The following is a 17296-nucleotide window of genomic DNA, read 5'->3' as shown; positions in this document are numbered from 1 at the left end:
TTGCTGAAATGGCTTTAGTTTTTATATTATTGAGTCGGAAACTCCACTTTTTGGATTATTGAATCCAGGTTTTCTATTACGCCCATTTTCCTTTCATTCAAATCTTTCGAGGTAATTTCATCCCGGTGGAATGTGGACATAATTACATAAAACAACACATGACACTTTAAAGTCTGGATTGATCTGCTCAATTTTAATCAAATCGCATACATTTAGACTGAAAAATTACAAAGAACAAGAACACAATAACGCATAAAGATGACGTCACAAACCAAATGGCGGGTAGCGGGAGACGGACGCATTTGGATGACGACAACAATATGACGTTTGCCAGACCGTCAGGGCGATGTCGCCTCTGTTTACCATCCACCAGCTGCTGGGATGAATAACATCTGGACGCACAACCGAGCGACGCGTTCCACGCGACATTAGACTGAGTGTGACATTTTGTTCCGTTGTCAATATTGTTACCTCGCCATGCTATTGCTCGGCTGTTAGCTTAGCTTGTGCTCGGACAGGCTCGCTCAAAACAGAACGCTGTATTTGTGTGTGCGTGCGTGCGTGTGTACGTGTGCGTGTACGAGTGTGTGCGTGCGTGTGTACGCGTGCGTGTGTGTACGTGTGCGTGTATGTACGTGCTTGCTCGCCTGCCTTCCTGCGTACGTGCGTCAATTTTAATTCAACGCTCCATTGTGTTTGTCTTGGTTTTGAAATTGAAACAAAATTTCCAATAGTTTTGGTATCATATTGTTGCAGTGACAGTGTATTTATAAAGAATGTAGCTGTTTATTGAACACTTGTAAATATGGCTTTGGGATCAGAAATGAAATTGTTCTTCCTCCACAGAACGGAAACATGGAGAGCCAGCCATCCGTGTTGAGGGAATTCTGCCCACTCCAGCACCTGCTGAACGCCATCCCAGCCAAAGTATAACACCTGTGCACATATTTTACACGATGAGGCCATGAGTAAAGTGGCATAGAGTGGACTTTGCCTAGTCGCTGGGAGAGGGGAAATCCGTCTATAATTGGAATGAAATGCATTGGGGGAATGAGAAATAGGGAAAACAAATCAGAAACAACAAATCTAAATAATATTGATATATTGACAAAAAAAAAAACTCTGCGCCAAACCGTGAGTATGCGGGAGACGACTGGACAAGGACTAATGTACAATCTATGTACAGGTCACAGAAGCATTAGCAGCATTGTAAATTGTGTCTGCAGGTTCAGCGGGGATTCCGCTCAGTGGTGGTCTATCTGACGGCGGTAGACAGCAGCCGCGACTTTGTGGCGGTGGGCAGCAGCATCGGCATGTTGTATCTCTACTGCCGCCGCCTGGCTCACATGAACAAGTACAGCCTGGAGGTGGCGCTCTTTTTCGTCTTCCTGTCTGGTGCGCTCCGATCCATCCGCTCTTTTAAACGAGTGCATGTGTTCAGGGAAAGTGCGACGCCATCACGGCCGTGAAGCTGCTGAGTTGCTTCGACGACCTGGTCGCCGTGGGAACGGCCTCAGGCCGAGTGGCCGTCTTCCAGTTGGTGTCACCGTTGCCGGGACGCAACAAGCAGGTGAGCTGCGTGCCCCGAAGCCGCACACTGGGATTTCACTTGCGTGAAATGATGTGCTCAGTTTGCACGTGTTTGCGTGTGCGTCCAGCTGCGGCGCTTCGATGTGGTGGGCCTCCACAAAGGCACGGTGACGTCTTTGGCGTGGAGCACCAACGGCATGAAACTTTTCTCTGGGGACGACAAAGGCCGCGTGGTCTTCTCCGCTCTGGACCTCGATCAGGTGACACCGCAAGGCCGCCACGTTGACACCAAGCGCCACACGTGGGGGTCTTCGGTCACATGATTTTATCTTTTTTTTGTTTCACAAATCAACACTGTTGCTCGTCCTCCACATGCAGTTTGTTATTTATGTGAATCAAGCTAAAGGTATGGCAAATTTAGTGTTCGTTTCATGCCAAGTAGTGATGCTTGTATTCCGCCTGGCATCTGGCGACGTGACTCACGCCGTACGTGTGTCTTTCCAGGGCACATGCACGCCAGTGCTCTTGTTGGAGGAACCGGGTGGCGTCGTGCAGCTGGACTACAGTCACCAGGTTCTCCTGGTGTCTACGCAGCAACGCTCGCTGCTATACTGCATGCACACGCAGCAGATCCAGCAGCTCGGTGCCAAACCCAGGAAGAGGTGAGGGTCACGTGTTGCACGCTGCGTGAACAGGATGCGGTGTGTGTGTGTGTCTGTGTGCGCGCGCGTTTGCGTGTGTGTTTGTGTGTGTGTGTGTGTGTACGTTTGTGTGTGTGTGTGTGCGTGCGTGTGTGTGTCTGCCTGCCTGCCTGCCTGGCTCCCTCCCTCCCTCCTCTGGGAGTTGCACACAAGTCACACAAGTCATGAAGTCTCAAGTAACCCTCAAGTGTCACTCGGGGCTCTACTGGAATTTTTGCAGTTTTGCCATGATTGATTATGTGTTGTCATTTTTTGGGGGGGACAGTAAACGTGCGTACGTGTGTGTGTGTGTGTCAGTAGTGGAAGGTTCGGGGCCTGCTTTCTGCCGGCTCTTTGCAAGCAGAGTGACCTTCAAGTGTTCGCAGCCCGACCGGGACTTCGACTGTGGAGATCGGATGTGTCGGGTCATGTGGTGGACACCAGACTGCTCAAAGCGTTCTTCAACACTCCGGTACTTCCACCCAAGTTCAACTCGTACTTGCTATTTGACTTGTAGTGATTGCTATTGCTGGCGTCGGTATCGATCCATCGCCACCATTGCTGATATTGATTTTGATCATTTTGCGGTACTCGACTACCGCTGCTGGTACTTTGGTATGTTTCGACTGGTACTTAGACCAGTTTCAACTGCTCGTACCAGTTCTGATACTTGATCTTGCTGGCATTTGACTGCTCCTGGTACTTAATGACTCAATCTAATGGGACCGCCGCCACTGCTTCTGCTCCATCTGCCGACACAAACACTTGAAATTGCTTTCGGTACCGCAACCGGTACTGTGACAAAAGTGCTCCTGCCGTTGTCACCGCCGGTGACTCTTTGTTTTGTCTTACTCGTTTGGCCAACAGATTCCCCACTTTGAGATCTTCCCCCGCCCTTGTCATGTAGGGGCGTACCGTCCGTCCGAGCGTCAGCTGGGTCTGCTCAGCTGCTTCCTCAAGGAAGGTTGGATCCTCAGCTGGAACGAATACAGCGTCTACGTGATGGACTGCATCAACCAGGTGCCACCGTGCCATTGCTGACTTACAGGGGCCGCAAACGTAATCGGGCTCTCCCGCCGCTGCGTTCAGGTGCTGGTCGGCGCCTTGGAGAGCAGCGGGGACATAGTGTCGCTGTCTTGCTGTGACAACGAGATCTTCGTCCTGAAGGGAGACAGAGATCTCATTCGACTGTCGGACAGTCCGGAGGGCGTCTCGCATTCACCGTCCCACTACCCTGTGCGTCTGTCGTCGCCATTGACGCCGCAAGCCAACGCGGCCACGCCCACGGGTTGGGTGGAGACGGCTCAGCCGATCAGGACGGTGGCCATCATTGTGGAGGGGGACGGGAGCCTCGCTGAGGAAGAGGAGGAAGCTGAAGAAGCGCAGGAGAAGGAGGAGGTGATCAAGACTCCATTATTTATTTGATGTGTGCCATTTATTTACACTATTTGAGTGAAGCTACTTCTGCATCTGCCAGATATTTTACTGGTACCAGTTCTGTATGCTTCAGCTTTGCCTGCACCTGACGTAGCAAGCGTCCTGTGCTTTTTCTCAGGGCGCCGACGTCCCGAGCAACTCCTCGCGTAGCCGCAGCAGCTCAGTCACTTCTTGGGACAGTTTCCACGGAAACAATGCCGACTCCCGCCGCTACAGCGCCCCCCTGGGGCAGGAGGAGGTGTGGCAGGAGCTGGTGGTGAAAGCCGTCAAGGTGAAGAAGAAGAAGAGGCAACGACAAGGCAAGCGCAAGCTCTGTAACAAATGCACTGCATGGCAGCCTTCCACACACAACAGTGAGCCAGCTCACAAAGCGACTCTTTGTTCTCTTTTGGCAGACAGCGGCGGTGGCAATCGCCTGTCCGAGAGCAGGTGCTCCGAGTCCATGTTTGTAATCCAGGACGGCAGCTGTTCTGACGGCGGCGGTGGGCCCTCCCTCCGGGATCTGGAACTTCCAAAACAGGACTCTCCAATGGAGACCGGGAACAGAACTGAGAAGGAGGATGAAACTCAGGAGGAGGATTCCAGGTTTGCAGTTGACAGCAGCGCTCTCCACTTCCTGTTACTGTGACCGCCGTCTTACACCAGCTTCTCCTCAGCTGCTTGCCCTCGCAGAAGGAGACGGTGGTCCTCACCCCCAACGTGGACATGTTGCTGGAGTGCACCTTCTCCTACTTGCAGCGTGAAGGACAGGAGCGGCAGCCCACCGACGAACAGGATGAGAATTTCCTCAGTCCCGCCATGCAAGCGGAGGTTCAACAGGTAAGCGCTACCATATGTGGACTGTGGCACAGGCTTTAACACGTAGAAAACCATTGCTGTAACAAATGTCCGTGACAACTGTAGGAGGACGACTCTGTGCCACCCGCCGATGTGATGGACCAGACCGGAAATTCCGGACTCCCCGGCAAGAAGCCGAGCATGTCCAGCGATGACGAGGAGGGTGACATCTACCGCCACAGTCTTCCCGGCGCCAATGCGGAACACGGCGGCGCTGCTAAAAGTCAAACGGCTGATGAAGTGCTGCAGTGGAACGCTCGGAACGGACCTGAATGCAAAGCTGAGCAGGTGACCCATACAGAAAAAAAACATGACATGCATGGCTGGGAAGTGCTAAGACAGGTGGGGAAGCTGAAGACGGGACTCCCGCCATCCCAAACTGCCCACATAAAAAAAATTGTCTTTCTAGCTGGCAGAAAGCTGGATGGGGTATTCTGGACCCTCATGTGGAATACTGAGTCTTCACGTGACTGACAGGTGTGTGCGTGTGTAGCTGCAAGTGCGTGTGCACGTGATGCAATGTTACGTGTGTGGACGGCAGGTACGTGTGGTGTTTGGACTTCAAGGGCGGACTCTACTGCAGCCTTCTGCCTGGAAGCAGCCTCCAGTGGCAGCGCTTTGAGGACAACATTCACCAGGTGGCGCTCTCTCCCTCAGGTGAGCCCAGCCCTTGCGTGAGCGCGTGTGTTAGCAGCGCTCAGCTAAACGTAGCCGGCCTCGTGCTAGGTCACCTGTTGTGGAAGGTGGAGCAGAAGAGCATGACGGCATACGCCTGCGCCAAAGTCTCGGCGCAGGGCAAGCGTCACTGGTACAAGGCGGCCAAGCAGACGGCCTACGTGGCCCTCGGCGATGACTCGGCCTGGATCGTGGGGACCAACGGGGACCTGTACCTCCAGACGGGTAACTTCCCGTCTTTGGCGTTGAGCATTTGGGCATCGCCTGAATCCGCTTCATCCCACCTTCTCGTCACGCTCGTTTGCGCCAGGCCTGAGTGTGGACCGGCCGTGCGCCCGCTCCGTGAAGGTGGACGTGCCATGCGTGTTCAGTCAGGTGTGCGCGCGGGGGGGCGTGGTCTGGGCCCTGAGCGAGCACAACGCTCTATTCTACAGGGAAGGGCTCGACAGCTTCTGCGGCCTGGGTGACGCCTGGAAGTACGACACCGTCAGGTAAAAAAAAAAGACAATAAACGTATTCTGTTCTGCTCGCTGGACCACTACCCACGCGACGTCGACCCGCAGACGGTCATCGTGATGACTCCAATATTACCGCAATTACCTTCAAGCTGACGTTGCGTCGCTGAGCTGCACGTGAGAGCATATCCAGCGTGCTCTGTTGTCTTCTATGACAGCGAGGCTCAGGGCGTGGAGCTCATGTGCATCACGCTGGGCGAAGGCGGCACGGCCTGGGCGCTGGACATCAATGGGAGACTCTACTTCAGGACGGGTGTTTCCTCGCAGCGGCCGCAGGGCGACGACGACCACTGGTGGCAGGTATGCCGCGCCGCCTGTGTAGGAGTTGGCCTTTCGCAACTTTGATGACAGAGATGGATAAGGTGGTATGTGATGGTGCGTGACAATTTGTAATGCGGCGTCCCTCAGGTCAGCATTTCCGACTATGTGGTCTTCGATCAAGGCAGCTTGTTCCAGACGCTCCTGAGCGCCACGCAAAGTGTCGCCACGGTAACAAAGGCACCGGTGGAGCGGGTGGTGGCCTTTCTGTCTCAGTACTCGCAGCGTCAGCCCAGCCTGGTCAGCGCCAACGCGGGCGGCGTCTGGGTGGCATCTGGACGCAACCGGTTGCACTTGGCGCGCGGCGGCCTGGTGGGAACTTTTTGGCAGAACCTCGTGCCCAGAGGGACTGTGGCGGCCACCAGGTGGAGCTCCATTACCTCCTCAGCCCTGCCCCACAAAGACGGTGAGGCCTGGACTACACGCCACTCATAGCAACACACAAAGAACAACATCACTCGATGGTGTGCACAACAAAGTTTCTCACTAACACACACTAGCGCACACAAAGTCGCTCGCACTGATTGACAGCCAGCGGGTGCATTTCAGGTGCCTTCCTGTGGTTGGCTCAGAGCAAGAAGGATCTGTTCTGCGTGTGGGACCAGGACGGAGAACTTCGCCCGTCCACGGTCACGCTGCCACCGGAGGTCACTCCCCTTTTCCCGATGATGTTCTGCACTTGCGCCTATGCTGTCCTCATGTTCTGCCGCCGTTCTCGCCGCCAGGTGGAGCTGACCCAGCTGTCGGCTTGCCACGACGCCCTCTGGGGACTGGACGTCCACGGCCGGGTCTTCATCCGCACCCTGTCTTTGTCGTGTCCCACCGGTCTCCACTGGACCTCGCTGGACCTCAATCAGCTCGGTACGTATTGTTGTCCCGATAAGTTCGCGCCATCTTTGCTGGCCATAGATGACTTTTTGGGCTGTTACCACAACACATGTTGTCTTTTACAGCTCATTTTTGTTTTTCTTTAGTTTTTACTGTACCCATAGCAATGTCGTCGTCATCATCATATATATGGTTATGCAGATACCTGGCATGAATATAGAAATTGGATTCTGTCCACATCGCCCAGCCCTAGTATGTGTGTCTGACTTCATTGGACACACTGATGTGTAGTCACTTATTACCTACCAGGCAGAAATCGTCATAGAGCTATCTCATCACCTTTGCTTCAGTTCATTTAACGACAATAAAAATCATGTGGGCAGATTGACGCATGCACATGCACGCACGCACACGCACGCACGCACGCACGCACGCACGCACGCACACACACACGTACACACACCTGGCTGTTCCATGTCACATCAACAGCTGAATGTTGCATAACAAGCTCTATCAGTTCTGTTTTTAGTTGTGGCCCTTCTCACTATCAGCGAGCGCATGACTGCAAGTCACACGTTCCGCCGCTTGTTTATGTCGCCCCAAGACTGTGACAGTGACGCAGGCGCAAGGTCAGCTTTCAGCCCCCAGATGGTTGGAGCCCGTTGATCTTTGGAAGATATTTGACGTGACCGAACACGCCTGTTAACCTTCTAACATTTGCTAACACAGCTATGTCTCTGGCTGACTGACAGACATGATCTAGCTGAGTGTTTTCTAACTTTTATTGAACCGAAGGATATACTGTATTTTCCATTCAAAAAATCTCTAGGCACACCATTAAATATATATATTTTTAGTCTAATTAAGTGAACACTATAATTTACTGTTAGTAAACATTAGCTAATATCCCATTTAGAGTCTAACATTTTGTAAGGGCCTGTTAGAGGTTAACAGTTGCTAATGGATCTGTGACTTGCTAACATTTGCTGATTTGTATGTTATGAGCTAAAATTGGTTAGCATGCCATAAGTACTAAGGTACCTCTCATAAGCTAACACACATCCCATGTTAACAATGTGTCTGTTCCGAGCTCCCATAGGATTGCATGCCCGTTATGTGCTAATTATTACCAGCTAACATTGCCTAATATGTTAGTTCTTTGCTAATGTGTCTGTGGCATCCTACCATTTCCTATCATGCCTGTTATGAGCTAATATAACCGTTACAAGCTAACAAATGCGGTACATTTAACCTCCATCGTTTTCTTTCTATCCACTTAACGGATTGCTGTGATGTGGAGTTAACATTTTCTGTTAACATTTTGAGCGACATGTGCTGATTAGTGAGTATCAAGTCGTCAAAGGTTAGTGGGGCAGCTTTGAAATATGAGTCTGTTCTCCCAAAAACAGACTGACCTGGAATCTGCTCTGAAAGTGCAGATGCTCTTGCTGCACTCATTTTCCACCTTAGCCTTGAACTCTGGATTCACATATTTGGCTCGATAGCACACGTCCACTATTGTATGGAGGCAAGTATTGTGTGTGTTCGAGACAGGATGTGTACGTTTGGTGAGCATCAGCTGCGGCAGCCAGAACGTTTGGGCTCTCGACAGTCGAGGACTGGTCTACTTCCGCGTTGGAACCCAACCGCTGAACCCTAACATGATGCTTCCTGCTTGGATACACATAGAACCCCCTGTCCAGGTAACACACATCAAAACTTTTCCAACCAGTCTTGTCAATGCATATCTAGAGCCACTTGTCCAAGAGTGCCTCTCCAGGTAACATTTTGTAGGACTGGCTACAGATGTACCACAGATCTAAAACCACCTGAGTAGATGACACACACCTAGTACTACAAATCCAGAATGCCCACGCATGTAGGCGCTTGTCCAGGTAATCGTGTTCCTTGCAGCCCGTTGGAGTCCAGCTCGTCAGTATCGAAACAAGTCCAAACGACTGCCATCTGTGGGCCGTGGACAATAGAGGTGCCGTCTTTGTTCGGATGGGACTCAGCGATGAGATGCCTGTAGGGACAGATTGGGACCTAGTGCCAGGTCTGTTCTCAACTCAGCTTCTATATGATTCTTTGTCCGAACCTCAACTGTCTGTCTGTACTTCAGGTCTGAGCGTCAATCAGCTGGTTCTCAGTTGTCGGACCGTTTGGGTCCGATGTGTCAATGGAGACTTGGCTCGACGTTACGGTGTCTCTGATAGAAACCCGGCTGGGGACTACTGGAAGAAGATACCAGGAAACGCCAACTGGTTGACTGGTAAGTGTGGTTTTGTACTTTTCTACTTGGTCTTCTTGGTCTCTAATGTGCTTAGCAAATGTTTATTGCTTTTGTCCTCGGTTCTTACGAGGGTGGCAAAATTCTGTGAAATGTCGAAGTTGAAAGTTCTACATAGGAATTAATGAACATTTATAATAATAAACTGCATTTACAATTTCCAGTTAACACCTGTTGTCACCGTACCACAAGGCAGTATCTATTTCCAAAATTGCCCACATGAACTTTTCATGGAAATTTTTCACCCTCGCTCTTTTCGTATGTCCTGGCAGTCACTCCTGACGACGACCTGTGGGCGGTGACTGGGATTGGCGGACTGGCCCGCCGGATGACAAAGCGCCTTCCACAAACGTCCCGGCGTCCCACGCCTTCCGGCGGCGACGATGTTGACGACGAGTGGGAACTCCTCTGATCTCGTCCGGCGTGGACTTGTGTAAGATAATTGTCACTTTTTTCCAACACCTTCTGGAATGACACTGACCTGGCGGCTGGCATTATTTCCTAGCAAGTGTGATGTTCCTTCACATTACAAGGATGAACTTTAAGGCCAAGCAATGGCTTGAACTTGCTCAAACTATTTACAAACTGGTCCGACGGATGTCAAAGATGGCCTCTGATCAACTGTACGTGTAGTACTGTACAACTAAGACAAGTATGACGCCCAGATTGTGTTTTGAAGGGCTGTAAGTGATGGTGGAAAAACTAGTGGGAACAGGAACTAATCCCTCACTCACCTCTGGTGGATTTAGATTCTCGCAGAAGCTCTTGACACCAGTGAATGGATGGACACAAATGATATTTAGTGCCACTGGGTTCGAGAACTAAGGGGGATAAGGAATCTTCCACCTTATGATATTCCCTGTGATGAACTCCATACACACTCGACAGATTTGATTTTGGTACTCACTGGGACTCAGACATATACCCTGGACTTCAGTCAATTGTGAAGGCCAAGTCAAGTTTATTTATATAGCCCTAAATCACAGAAACGTCTCCTGCAGTTGACAAATATTATTGACACGCTCTAATCTTAACCCCCAGGAGGGCAAGGATGTCCGTTGGTTGCTTGGAGAAACTACTGAGTCCAGCTTCAGTTGAGTGGCCTTCATTTTATTACGCAATCAAAACACAAAAATATACATGGACTCATTGTCCAAACTGAAGGATCTGAACTATTTACCTTGTCACAAACACCACAGTATGTTTTCACAGTAACGGAATATCTAGTCTAGCTCATCAGGTGGCTACTGGGAAGCAGGTAGCTGGCTCATTAGACCAGGGACAGACTAAGTTAAAGTCGTCACATCCTGAAGCGATAGTAATTGGCAGGGCCAGACCGGTCAACCAACCAAATATGTCCTGTGGACACATCCGCTGAAATGACTAACCAGTCTGGTGAACTTTGATATTTTCTGGCTGACTTGACAGACTTGACTCTTAAGTTGCACTTTACTGTACTGTGTGTTGATTGGTTGGAAACTCACCCATGAACATATTAAACACGAAGCTGCTGACTCCAGTGTCAGTTGAGTGTCCTTCACCTTAATACACAATCAAACTAAAAAATGTACATGGGCTCATGGTCTGGAGTCGTGGATCATAGGATCCTTGACATCACAAACACTATCATGCTTCAGTCTATTTCCACGGTAAGGGAAAGTCCAATCTTAATTCACGATGCGGTTGCAGGAAAGTGGGCAACAGGTTAATTTGACCTGGGACAGCCTGGGCTATGGTCCTGAAAGCCTGAAGCAGAAGTGGCGGCGGAACTGAACCGCTCAACCAGCCAAACACATTCCGTCCCAGGAGGCTTTGCCATCTCTGCGGTTCATCCCGCAGGCGACACAGTGCCACCGGTTCCGGTGCAAAAAGCAGAAGCAGCTCCAAGCAGTGCTGGGCATCGCGTCGCTCGGCCCCACCAGAAGCGCCGAGTCGCAGTAGTGCCGCATCCAAAGCATGCGGCCGTGCTCCGTGCACCAGGAGAAGCAGCAAACAGTCAGCCCGTGACAGTTCCACTGCCAACTGCACCGCTGTCTTCCCTGCATCTGCTCCATGCGCACAGCCTCCGCAGCTGTTCAGGTACTCTTGACACCATCCTTCAGGCGCTGACTCCTTCACCAAGTCCACCATCAATCCCAGGATGGTGGTCCGGTTGTAACGCACCGCCACGTGCAGATGCGCCGACCCGCTGCTTTGGCATACGCCACATTGTGACACGTGTAGTGCCTTGACAGAGAAACTGCGGAGGAGGTAGCGTGCATAGTCCTGGTGGTCGTGCACCAGCGCGTACATAAGTGCATCTCCGGGCGAGAAGGCGCGCGGGTGGCCGTCATCCCACAGGAACACCTCCATGCTGCGCATGTCCTCCAACAGCCACGCTGGAAGTTGGTCCCGCACTGCGCAGTAGAAGGCGAAGGCGGTACGCTCACAGTGTCGCTGGGATGGGGACAGCGTGGAAGGATGCGGCGGAGATGAGAGCAGCCAGGGCATGATGGTGCCACCACACTTTTAGAAAGAAACCTTGGTCTGTGTTGTGAGCTTCTGTGGTGGCCGTGTCACTCTAACAGGCTTCCCTGCAGCCTTGGGACATTTATAGGCTACAGGCGCTCCACCCTTCCCTCGGCATGGGGGCGTTGTGTGAGCAGGGGCGGAGTGTGGTTTAGCTTAAGCAGGGTGTGTTATGCTTCTGCGTTCTGCAATCAGACTCACTTGCCCTCAGGTACCTCCAATTGAGGGTGTTTGTTTGGGGGCTCGAGAGAGGGGCGGTGCTAAGTGCATATCGACCATTGCAGGCATAGCAAACTCTGTTACACCACGACGTGACTGATTATCGCCCCGGACACGGAGGCGCAACATTACGCGAACACGTAACAGCCTACAAGTGTCTTTCGTTTCAATAATCGTTTATTTAGTTAAACTACTTTTAATTTGAACAGCACTTGTTCGTTCAATGTTTCCCCGCCCTCTAAATTATAATAATGTAACTGTTTTATGAAAAAAATATTTTCACCTGCTCGTAACCAGCGTCAACTTTCTTAGACGTCTTTTGTTTCTTATTTTGGTTGTTGTCGGGGCACATCTAGCGCTTGCAGTACGCAATTGCATCATGCGAGTAATCAAACAGAGTGAGTAATATGTATATTACATTTGCCTTTAACGGAAACATTTTGAAATGTTTTGTTAAATGTGCGGAGGTTTTCGTGGCTTTTTTATTTGTCCTTTTGGTGAGTGACCGTGACAACCTGTTTTAGTTGCTTCATAGGCCTTGTGTCTTGTAAGGAAAAAAACGTAATTTATATCGGTGTATTACGAGTATTGAACAGTAAATCAGAAACCTCGATCAAGACTAACTGGGACGTTCCTAAAATAAATTAGTTATTGGTTCCCGCTGTCTCCAGTCCCCAAAATTATAGGGTCTACATAATATTCCTGTTCATGTTAAAACCGAAACAAGGCTTGGCTTTATTCAACTACAAATTCTTCTTCGTCTACTTCCGGCTTTAACTTCCGGTTCTACTTTACTCCAGTTAGTTACTCGCTCACTTTTTTCTCTCTCCTTTAAGCCTTGCTATTGTGGGAGGCTCAGAGGAGTTGGCGTCCAAGTCGGCCTACTTCTTCCAGGCGTAGCCGCTCAGCGTCGGTCACGTCCGGCCCATGGCGCCCATGCTCGACAGGAACGCGGAGGCGGCGGCTGTAGCGGGCAAGAGGCGAGGTCGCGGCCCCGGAGCGGCGGTCAGCATCGGCGGGAAGAGTGTGTCCGGTAATGGAATCAGCAGCCGGGGCTGCTGGGAAGATGGAAGTTCAGGCTGCAGTAGTGACGACGAGAACGGTGGGTAGCCTCGGTCCGAGCCCCCGGAAGAATAAAAAGTAAAACTAGCTCACGTTTACCACATTTAAAGTTGCTTGTGATCATATTTTGGGGGTGTGCAGGTGGAGGGATGCGGGTCGGATCGCAATATCAAGCCGTGGTTCCGGATTTTGACCCGGGTAAGAAAGTCAAGCTTGGATGGGGGAGCCTCCAACAACCCACGCACACAAACATGCGCACGCTCGCACTTTAAACAATTCGTTGAATCTGTTACTAATAATCCACTGATTACTACACAATCGCTGAGTATTAATAATAAAATAATAACTATAGTAAATACCTATTGTTTATGTTGCCCACCTAACAATAATGCAGGATGGTCAATGTGCTACAAGCTAATTTAACGCCAACAGCGCAGATGATGTACTTGTGAAATTTGCTAACATGTATCCAGTATTAATCCTTGCCTAGTACTGAACAATATGTTACCATTGCAGCTGGTACAGTTATATACAATCAATTCATCGTTTAGAGAACTTGTTTAACTTAAAAATGTCCAAATCCTCAGAATTTCCCCTTCTCAAAATGCAAACATTACTTTTAGTAGCAGTTTAAGTACATTTTGTAAACTGTCAAAGCACAGTCATGATTCATCAATTAATTGTCAAACATAAAAATGCCAAACACTCGAGCCAATGGTTGTCACTTCTGCCACCTAGCAGTCCATTAAAAAATTTCCGAGTTACAGAATTCTTTTTTTTTGTTTTTGATCAGTGTCATTGATTAGTTGCGGCTTCGTAGATGAATTGTTGTCGTCCCGTAGTGCGGGCCAGTAACAACGCCCCGCAAAAGCGATGTTGGCTCCATCACTTGCCTCGTGTGTGTTTGCAGAGGTGGCGAAGGCGTGCCAGCTTTCTCATAGTGTGGGCTTGTTGGTGTGGAGTCCCAGCAACAGTGTTCAGCAGAGTCAACGTAAGACCGCTTGCTTCTTTTGGTTTTCACTCAGGCAGAGCAAAGTGACGCTCGCAGTATCATGCCGCCGGGGCTTCAAAATTCAAGTCCATCTTCAAGTGATTTTTGTTTGTTTGTTTTTCAGTTGACGAATACATCACCATCGCCAAAGACAAACATGGATACAACATGGAACAGGTCGGGCTTCACTGGTCGTCTGTCATAGTGGCTGTTGTGTTCCCTACCGACTGTCGCTTTAGCTTATCAACTTGTGTGTGAAAATTGGAGTCGGGCGTTTTTGGCCTGTTGTGAAGAAATGGCAATCATTAGCCTCGGTGACCTTTTGGTAAGCATTGCGTTCCTGACGTCAGTGTCGTTCTTTTTTGGCAGGCCCTGGGCATGCTGTTCTGGCACCAGCACGACGTGGAGAAATCGCTGGCCGACCTGCCCAACTTTACGCCGTTTCCCGACGAGTGGACGGTGGAGGACCGCGTCCTGTTTGAGCAGGCCTTCAGCTTCCACGGGAAGAGCTTCCACCGCATCCAGCAGATGGTGAGCCACCTTAACGTTCGCCGCGTGGCCGTACCGCCGCCAGCGCTCAACCTTCTGTCCGCTTCAGCTGCCCGACAAGTCCATGGCCAGCTTGGTGCGCTTTTACTACTCATGGAAGAAAAGCCGCAACAGAAGCAGCCTGATGGAGAGGCAGAGCCGCAAAGTTAAGCGAGAGCGAGAAGACAGGTGAGCGAGCGGCGGTGGCTTTGACCTCACCCGCATCAGACCGCAGCCCACGCTCAAAAACCATATGTCCGTGCCTTTCAGCGACGATGATGGTCAGGAGCATCACGCCAGCGATCCCGAGTCCGGTCATGCTCAAGAAGACAGCAAGGAGGTCGGTTGAGTCAGCTCGCGGACACACGGCCGACGCATCTCATGTGTGCCTTTCCTTCCTGTTTTCAGGGAGCAGAGCGTTCTGAGCCGAAAGCTGCCGCGGGACTCAAAGTAAGAACGCGCAAAAATCTTGTCAGCAGTTCACACCGGCACACACACACACACACACACACACACACACACACACACACACACACACACACACACACGCGCGCGCAATGAAAAGTATGCCAAGCATTATTTGCTCCCATTTACACATGCATGGCCCAAACGTTTGATAACCATCTGCAAAAATATAGCAGTATCTCTCAAAATGGCCTCTTGTGAAATATTTGGTTCAATAAAAACAGTAGTTTAATGCAATATTTTATTCTTAAAATGTAGACTACAGTATTTGGTACATTAAGAAACCTTAAGGTTTCCATTACAGTTTTTGTTTTCTTCAAAATAAAAACAGTATTTCCATTTCCATTACAATTGCAAGACTTTGCAAGACTTTTTTGGCACCTTCAAGTACCGGTACTCGGTATCGGCCGGTGTTCGAATACTCGTACTCGGCCTGAAAAAACAACCACATAAGTGCTCCCACTGCGTTCGCAGTTGATGTTCTTTTCAGTTTGTCTCAAATGTCGTCCCTATTGTCAGTCGTCAGGTGTCAAAGGTAACCACCGGGCCAAGACCCGCCCCCCCAGAGGAATGTTCCTGAAGCAGGAGGACGTGATCTCGCTGTCCAGCTCCTGCGCTCACAGCGTCCTACGCCAGCTGGACGTTCAACTGACCGCCGCCAAGCGACAGGTCGCCGCGGCCGGCTGTGTGTCTGAGTGTGTGCGTGTGTAAATGTGGGTGCAAATGAGTGTGTGCACTTCAGGTCCAGAGCATCAAGCAGTCCAACAGCGCTCTCAAAGAGAAACTGGACTCCGGAGTGGACCAATTCCGACAACCTGAGGCAAGCACGGAATACAAACATGAATCATAATCAGACAAAAACAATGCAGTTTTCACGGTGGCGCCTTGACTTGGAACCCTGATGAAGACTTGTGAGGAAGAAGATTTATGATGCCAAGATAATGACAGCTTGCGCATGCACGTGTGTCACAGGTGAGCAGTAAAGTGAATGGTCGCTGGAGCTCGGATGAGCAGCTTCTGGCGGTTCAAGGTAAATGGCCTGATCTTGGGCTGCCTTTGCGACGCTCGCCTCTAATTGGCCCGCGTAATTGACAGCCATCAGGAAGTACGGGCGAGACTATCAGGCCATCTCAGACGTGATCGGCAACAAGTCGGTCGTGCAGGTAAAGAACTTCCTGGTCAACTACCGCCGCCGCTTCAACCTGGACCAGGTGCTGCAGGAGTGGGAGGCAGAGAATGGCGTGGAGGGCGAAGCTGCGCCCGACGACGACAAGATGGAGGCGGTGGGGCCCGGCGAGGAAGATGCAGGTGAGGTGGGGAGGGAGGGGGGGCGGAGTGCCGCTCACATGACTGGACTCAGTTACTCTGAAGTAGCCAATCTCAGGGCTTTCCAAAAATTTAAAAGTCCACTTGACTTTGACTTAGAAAAAGGGTTGTAATAAGGTGATGGCAGAGCACTACTTTTGTCCAAATCAAGCTCCTCAGCTCACTTCAACATATCTCGATTCCATGGGTGGTAGTGCATGGCCGTTCTTAGTTGGTGGAGTGATTTGTCTGGTTAATTCCGATAACGAGCGAGACTCCGAGGCCCCCACCGGCCCTTGCACCAGCGTTGGGTGGACCGGTTCCTCCGGACGCAGGTCGCACTCTAGCGCCCTGGCTAACCTGTGCAAGCGAGAGTGTCAAGAAGCCACCAGATGGGGGCAGAGCTGCATTGTCCAAATTAAGCCCCTCACTTGAACATAGGCCCTTGACACCAAAATGCACAAGATGTCGAAAAAGACTTCCTTTTGTCTAATTGAAGCCCTTCAACTCACATCAACATTGTTCCTTGGCAACAGTGTAGCACTGCCAAAGCACTACTTGTGTCTAACAGAATCTCCTCAACTCACTCCAGTCAAGATAGCCCAAGAAAAAAAAGACTGATTCATCACTTAACCCCCCCTTGGCTCTCTGTGCTCAACAGATGACCAGCTGACTCCGCCGCCCGCAGACCTTTGACCCCGTGTTAATGTGTGTGGATGTTTGACTGCGCCCTCTAACTTTGCTTTTTTTTTTCTTGAAAAATTGTTTCAATTTCACTTGTGAAGTTTATCTGTTGCCATGGCAAAATTACTTTAGAACCTAAACGGAGCTGCCATAGTTTAATTAAATCAATCTGAAAGGAGCTCACTTTTCATTTTATTTTTATGGTGAGGTTTTTGAGCCAATCAGAACATCTCATGATGTTTAATTGCTATTTTTAAAATAAAATAGCTGCCATAGTTTTACTCTATCTACCGTTTGTTTGCAGTCAATCAAAATGTGTTCTGATACCGTTATCTCAGTTGTTATCATGGTTACCTGGTTTGCCAATTTTGATTAAAGCTGCTGTACTTTGAAAAGCGGCTCACATCTGCACCAATTGTCTGCA

The 17296-nt window shown here is 50.3% G+C and overlaps 3 protein-coding genes and 1 long non-coding RNA gene across 7 annotated transcripts; 2 read left to right on the top strand and 2 right to left on the bottom strand.

The window, feature by feature from the left end:
* Positions 1–295: 295 nt before the first annotated feature.
* Positions 296–10624, top strand: tecpr2 (tectonin beta-propeller repeat containing 2). 3 transcript variants are annotated; one of them, XM_037242300.1, is made up of 26 exons: positions 298–437; positions 847–927; positions 1227–1367; positions 1442–1570; positions 1659–1790; positions 2035–2192; positions 2529–2682; positions 3078–3230; positions 3300–3608; positions 3766–3946; positions 4043–4232; positions 4304–4466; positions 4551–4772; positions 4894–4961; positions 5026–5141; positions 5211–5384; positions 5470–5650; positions 5833–5974; positions 6083–6398; positions 6542–6639; positions 6718–6853; positions 8375–8523; positions 8735–8876; positions 8943–9092; positions 9383–9543; positions 9616–10624. In XM_037242300.1, the coding sequence occupies exons 2-25, from the start codon at positions 856–858 to the stop codon at positions 9520–9522; spliced, it is 3816 nt and encodes a 1271-aa protein (XP_037098195.1). In that variant the 5' UTR covers positions 298–437; positions 847–855; the 3' UTR covers positions 9523–9543; positions 9616–10624. The 3 variants fall into 3 exon arrangements, with proteins under 3 accessions (XP_037098194.1, XP_037098195.1, XP_037098196.1); XM_037242299.1 differs by having other exon boundaries at positions 296–439; positions 9383–10624; XM_037242301.1 differs by having other exon boundaries at positions 2532–2682; positions 9383–10624.
* Positions 765–3362, bottom strand: LOC119116761. The gene is made up of 2 exons (XR_005096350.1): positions 3257–3362; positions 765–3187 (listed from the first exon to the last, which is right to left on the bottom strand). It is a non-coding gene; the product is annotated as an uncharacterized LOC119116761 (long non-coding RNA).
* ankrd9 (ankyrin repeat domain 9) lies at positions 10200–11698 on the bottom strand. The gene has a single exon (XM_037242424.1). The coding sequence runs from the start codon at positions 11598–11600 to the stop codon at positions 10749–10751; it is 852 nt and encodes a 283-aa protein (XP_037098319.1). The 5' UTR covers positions 11601–11698; the 3' UTR covers positions 10200–10748.
* A 518-nt stretch (positions 11699–12216) lies between these two features.
* Positions 12217–17269, top strand: rcor1 (REST corepressor 1). 2 transcript variants are annotated; one of them, XM_037242385.1, is made up of 14 exons: positions 12217–12235; positions 12674–12939; positions 13041–13097; positions 13810–13890; positions 14015–14067; positions 14260–14421; positions 14489–14607; positions 14689–14758; positions 14827–14868; positions 15403–15552; positions 15626–15703; positions 15856–15913; positions 15979–16191; positions 16850–17269. In XM_037242385.1, the coding sequence occupies exons 2-14, from the start codon at positions 12765–12767 to the stop codon at positions 16882–16884; spliced, it is 1293 nt and encodes a 430-aa protein (XP_037098280.1). In that variant the 5' UTR covers positions 12217–12235; positions 12674–12764; the 3' UTR covers positions 16885–17269. The 2 variants fall into 2 exon arrangements, with proteins under 2 accessions (XP_037098280.1, XP_037098279.1); XM_037242384.1 differs by lacking the exon at positions 12217–12235 and having other exon boundaries at positions 12610–12939.
* The last annotated feature ends 27 nt before the right edge of the window (positions 17270–17296 follow it).

The sequence above is a fragment of the Syngnathus acus genome, chromosome 22 (assembly GCF_901709675.1).
Source record: "Syngnathus acus chromosome 22, fSynAcu1.2, whole genome shotgun sequence".
Classification (NCBI taxonomy): domain Eukaryota; kingdom Metazoa; phylum Chordata; class Actinopteri; order Syngnathiformes; family Syngnathidae; genus Syngnathus; species Syngnathus acus.
This window is presented reverse-complemented; position numbering and strand designations above follow the sequence as displayed.